Genomic DNA, 4602 nt, shown 5'->3' with positions numbered 1-4602 from the left:
ATATATATATATATATATATATATATATGCAGCCAGAGGAGTACGACGAGGCATCGTCTGTATTAATGTGTAATTTTCCAAATAATTATTCGGCATCAAATTGTCGAAATTATTCTTCTTGGTTTGGACCTGTTGTTCGAGTTGAGCGAGCACCAAGTATAAATGCAGAAAATAATTTTGTTGTTGTATTTGCTAATTCTGCACCTGCTGATGTAAGTATTTACCCTATTCCTTCTCTTGCTGCTCCTCCTGATGCTGATGCTGCTGCTGCTGATGCTGCTTATGCTGCTTATGCTGCTGATGCTGCTGATGCTGATGGGAGTCGTGGGCTGATGGGGATTGTTATGGTGTTGTTGCTATATACCTGGTGTTGTTATTGTTGCTGCTACTGTTGCCCTATATAATTATATTCAATAAATAAATAAATAAATAAATAAATAAATAAATAAATAAATAAATGTGTATATGTATATGCATGCAGTTAATAAAAGAAAAAGGTGAATTATTATTAACAGATGGTAAGACGCACATCTATTGTCGTGGTGTTGATCCTCGTCCTTCTTTATGGCGATCTGTTGTTAGTTATTGGGGACTTTCTTAATTAATTTAATTAATTAATTAATTAATTTAATTAATTTATTTATTTATTTATTTATTTATTATTTATTATATTTATTATTATTCCTTTTATTGCCAAAATATTGATCCATCTTATACATACATACATGCAGCAGCAATCAATGGCACCAATGCATGCGCATGCATTGATACTGCAGCAGCAGCAACAGCAGCAAGTGCAACAGCAGCAACAGCAACTGCAACAGCAGCAACAGCAACAGCAGCAACAGCAACAGCAGCAGCAGTAGCAGCAGCACATGCTGCCCCATACTACAACACATGGAAGGAACGCCTACACACATACGTGGAGGCTTTGTTGCTGCTGGTGCTGCTGCTGCTGCTGCTGCTGCTGCTGCGGGATTGGGGATATTACAATCGAGCAGCAGCAGCAACAGCAGCATCTGCTGCTGCTGCAGCTACAGATTCAGAAGCCGCCTCACCAGAAGCAGCTACAGCTGCTGCAGCGGCTGGGGTGTACCGACACCTCTGCTGCTGTGCTGCCTGCCGCCGCCGCAGTAGCAGCAGCAGCAGCAGCAGCAGCACCAACCTTTGTCTTTAATAAACTTTATCTAGTTAATGAAGACGTCAGGCGTACATACACCCTGAGGTGTATAGGCACCTCTATATTAAGGATTTTCTTTCTTATAACAATACACAGCAATTGCTGCTGCCTCCAGCTAGCTACGGCTAGCTGCGGCTAGCTACATCTGACTGTAGTTAGATACAGCTAGCCATAGCAGCAGCGGTAGCAGCAGCAGACGCAGAAGCAGCAGCAACAGCAGCAGCAGCAGCAGGATGTAGCCGCACAGCTAGCAGGGCGTTTTTGTTTTATTTAGTCAAACAAACAACGGGAGACTCAACAGCACACAAACGACGGATAGTAACACAAGAACTTCTGCTGCTGCTGTTGTTGTTGTTGCTGCTGCTGCTGTTGTTGTTACTGCTGTTGCTGCTGCTGTTGTTGCTGTTGTTGCTGCTGTTGCTGCTGTTGCTGCTGTTGGTGGTTGTGAACACGATGGTCAAATGGAGCGCTGCAGGGCAGCATGGGGTGTCTATCTAATTTAATATCTTATTATAATAATAATTGAGTAAATATTAATTAAATTAATTAAACTAATTTAATTAAAGGGATAAAAAGGCAAAAAATTAATTAAAAATAATCGTTTTGCCTCCTTAATTGCTGGGGGTCAGGCGGGCCCCACAGCTGGCTACTGCTGCTGCTGCAGCAGCAGCAACAAGAAAGACATCTGCCGGATATTTTTGTGTACTTTTTGATTAAATGTTATTAAAAACAATTATAAATATATATTTGTGGTTTATTTAAATAATTATTTATTTCTTTGCGTGCAAAGAAGCCTATTAAGCTGCCTGTACACCTCAGCAACAACAACCCGATGACGAGGTCGGGGGCCCCCCCCTAATAAACACCCCCTTTCCTTTGTGTTTATTTTATTGCATTTCTTTGCCTATTTTTCTTTCTTCTGTATTTATTTAAGGGTTTTACTCTTTTATTTATAATTATTTCCCTGCAGGAGGCAGCATGCATACCCTAAACCCCATGACGAAAAATCTAAACCCTAAACCCTAAACCCTAAACCCTAAACCCTCGTCAATAGAAAAACAGACAGCATGCACATCAAATCCATAACCCTTCAGGGTTTTAAAACTTATAATGAGCCGACTACCATCACCTTTTCTGAGGGTTGTACCTGTATAAGTACGGCATTCGCTCTCTAAACCCTAAACCCTAAACCATAAACCCTCAGCAGCAACTCATTCAACTGTGCCACCGCTTTCCCCAACTCTCTCGGTGTTTTTATGATGCCCCTTACGCTGCTGTATTATTTGATTGATGCTCCTCCCTAGGGTTTAGTCGGGGATTAGGGTTTAGGGTTTAGGGTTTAGGGTTTGTGTATGCAGTTGGCCACAATGGTAGCGGTAAATCCAATATTCTTCTCGGCATTTCTTTCGTGTTGGGGGAAATCGGCAATTCTGCTGCAGACCGTCGCCTTCTTCTTCATGTCAGCATCTAGGGTTTAGGGTTTAGGGTTTAGGGTTTAGTGTTTAGGGTTTAGGGTTTGGTGTTGCAAAACGGGGAGTTGAGCGGCTGCCGAAGCTTATATCTCTATGCCATTAAGGGTTTAGGGTTTACTTCTTCTTGTTCGTTGTTTAGTGATTAGGGTTTAGGGAAATCTAGGGTTTAGGGTTTAGGGTTTAGGGTTTAGGGTTTATGAGCAGGAAGGTGTACACGGGCGAGTGCCGAGTGGTTTTGTTGAGTTAATCATAGACAACACCAGCAGACGTCTTTGTATGGTGAGCTGGCAGCAGCAGCAGCAGGAGCAGCAGCAGCAGCAACAGCAGCAGCAGCAGCAACAGCAGCAGCAGCAGCAAAAGGACTATTGGAACGACGAGCAGCAGAGACACCGCTAAACATCCACAATTCATAGAAAACCACCTCCTTAAACTAGGGTTTAGGGTTTAGGGTTTAAGGTTTAGGGTTTAGGGTTTAGGGTTTAGGGTTTAGGGTTTGTGATTCAGTTTGACGCTGATTCGGTGATAATTCGTCGGTCTTTTTCTTTAGATGCAGATGATATAACAATACAAGGAAATACTATCAGGTATGAGGGTTTAGGGTTTAGGGTTTAGGGTTTAGGGTTTAGGGTTTAGGGTTTGATTTATTTTTATAGTTATTTATGGTGTATTGGAGGTTTTTCTATTTATTTATTTGTCTTATTATTCTCTTCTTTCCAAACCCTAAACCCTAAACCCTAATTTTGTTGTTCCCCTCTAAACCCTAAACCCTAAACCCTAAACCCTAATTGTGTTTTCTGTTTACTGCAGCAAATCTCAATATGAGCAAATTGTTGAATGCGCGGGACTCTCAAGGTTAGTCTGCTGCAGCGGTTGCTGCTGCAGTTGCTGCTGCTGCAGCTGCATGTAGATAATTGCTGCTGCATGCATGCATATTGCTGCTGCTGCTGCTGCTGCTGCTGCAGTTAACATATGCTGCTGTTGCTGCTGTGTGTGTCTGCCGTTTTCGCCGCTGTTGCAGCGGTCGTTCCAGCCGCAGCAGCAGCAGCAGCAGCAGCAGTCGTAGCAGCAGCAGCAGCAGCAGCAGCAGCAGCAGGAGCTCATTTATAATTCATCAAGGACGTATACAAGAAGTATCTTTATTAACATCTGTTGGTCGTTTGTCTCTTCTTGCTGCTGGCTGCTGCAACTTTATTGAGGAAAAAGCTAAGGAGACGGAGCTCCTGCTGCAGCATGCATGTAAGCTGCTGCTGCTCCTCCTGCTGCTGCTCCTGCTGCTGCTGCTGCTGTTGGTGGTGGTAGTGGTAGTGGCGGTGCTACTGCTGTTTTTTTGCTGCTCGTGCTGCTGATGGTGCTGTTGGGATTGCCGCTGCTGCTGCTGCTGCTCCTACACCTCAGCAGCAGCAGCAACAGCAGCAGCAGCAGCAGCAGCAGTAGCAGCAGCAGCAGGATGTTGTGTTGTTGCTGCTGCAGCTAATGAACAATCAACTGTTCGCAAAACCCTCGCTGATCTTGAGAAACAACTTGAAGATATGGATGTAAACCCTAAACCCTAAACCCTAAACCCTAAACCCTAAACCCTAAAATACTAATTTTTCCTTATTTTGTAATTTTTTTTCCTTTTTTCTTCTTTTTTTTCCTTTTTCTTCTTTTCTTCTTCTTTTTCCTTTCCTTTCCCTACCCTTTTATCCCTTTTATCCCTTTTATCCCTTTTTATTCTTTTTTATTCTTTTTTTCTTCTTTTTTCTTTTTTTTTTTTCTTATAGAAGGACCGTCGTGAATTATCTCTTTGTATTTCTTTAGAGAGAGAAAAGGCCGCACTAGAGACAGCATTATTAGGTAATTTATTTATTTATTTATTTATTTATTTATTTATTTATTTATTTAATAATAATTAAATATAATTAATTAATTAATTAATTAATTAAATTAATTTTTTTTTTTTTTTTTTTT

At 41.6% G+C, this 4602-nt stretch overlaps 1 protein-coding gene across 1 annotated transcript in view; it reads left to right on the top strand.

Moving 5' to 3' along the window:
- Positions 1-2290: 2290 nt before the first annotated feature.
- The window catches only part of EMWEY_00040430 (structural maintenance of chromosome domain-containing protein, putative), a gene marked incomplete at both ends in the record, with an annotated part of 9902 nt that continues 7590 nt past the window's right edge, over positions 2291-4602 (top strand). The window contains 5 exons of the mRNA XM_013478775.1: positions 2291-2329; positions 2539-2556; positions 2857-2931; positions 3157-3236; positions 3671-3884. Coding sequence (XP_013334229.1) covers positions 2291-2329; positions 2539-2556; positions 2857-2931; positions 3157-3236; positions 3671-3884 — 426 coding nt within the window. The remainder of the gene's footprint in view (positions 2330-2538; positions 2557-2856; positions 2932-3156; positions 3237-3670; positions 3885-4602) is intronic.

The sequence above is a fragment of the Eimeria maxima genome, genomic scaffold (genome assembly GCF_000499605.1).
Source record: "Eimeria maxima Weybridge genomic scaffold, Emw_scaff665, whole genome shotgun sequence".
Classification (NCBI taxonomy): Eukaryota; Apicomplexa; class Conoidasida; order Eucoccidiorida; family Eimeriidae; genus Eimeria; species Eimeria maxima.
This window is presented reverse-complemented; position numbering and strand designations above follow the sequence as displayed.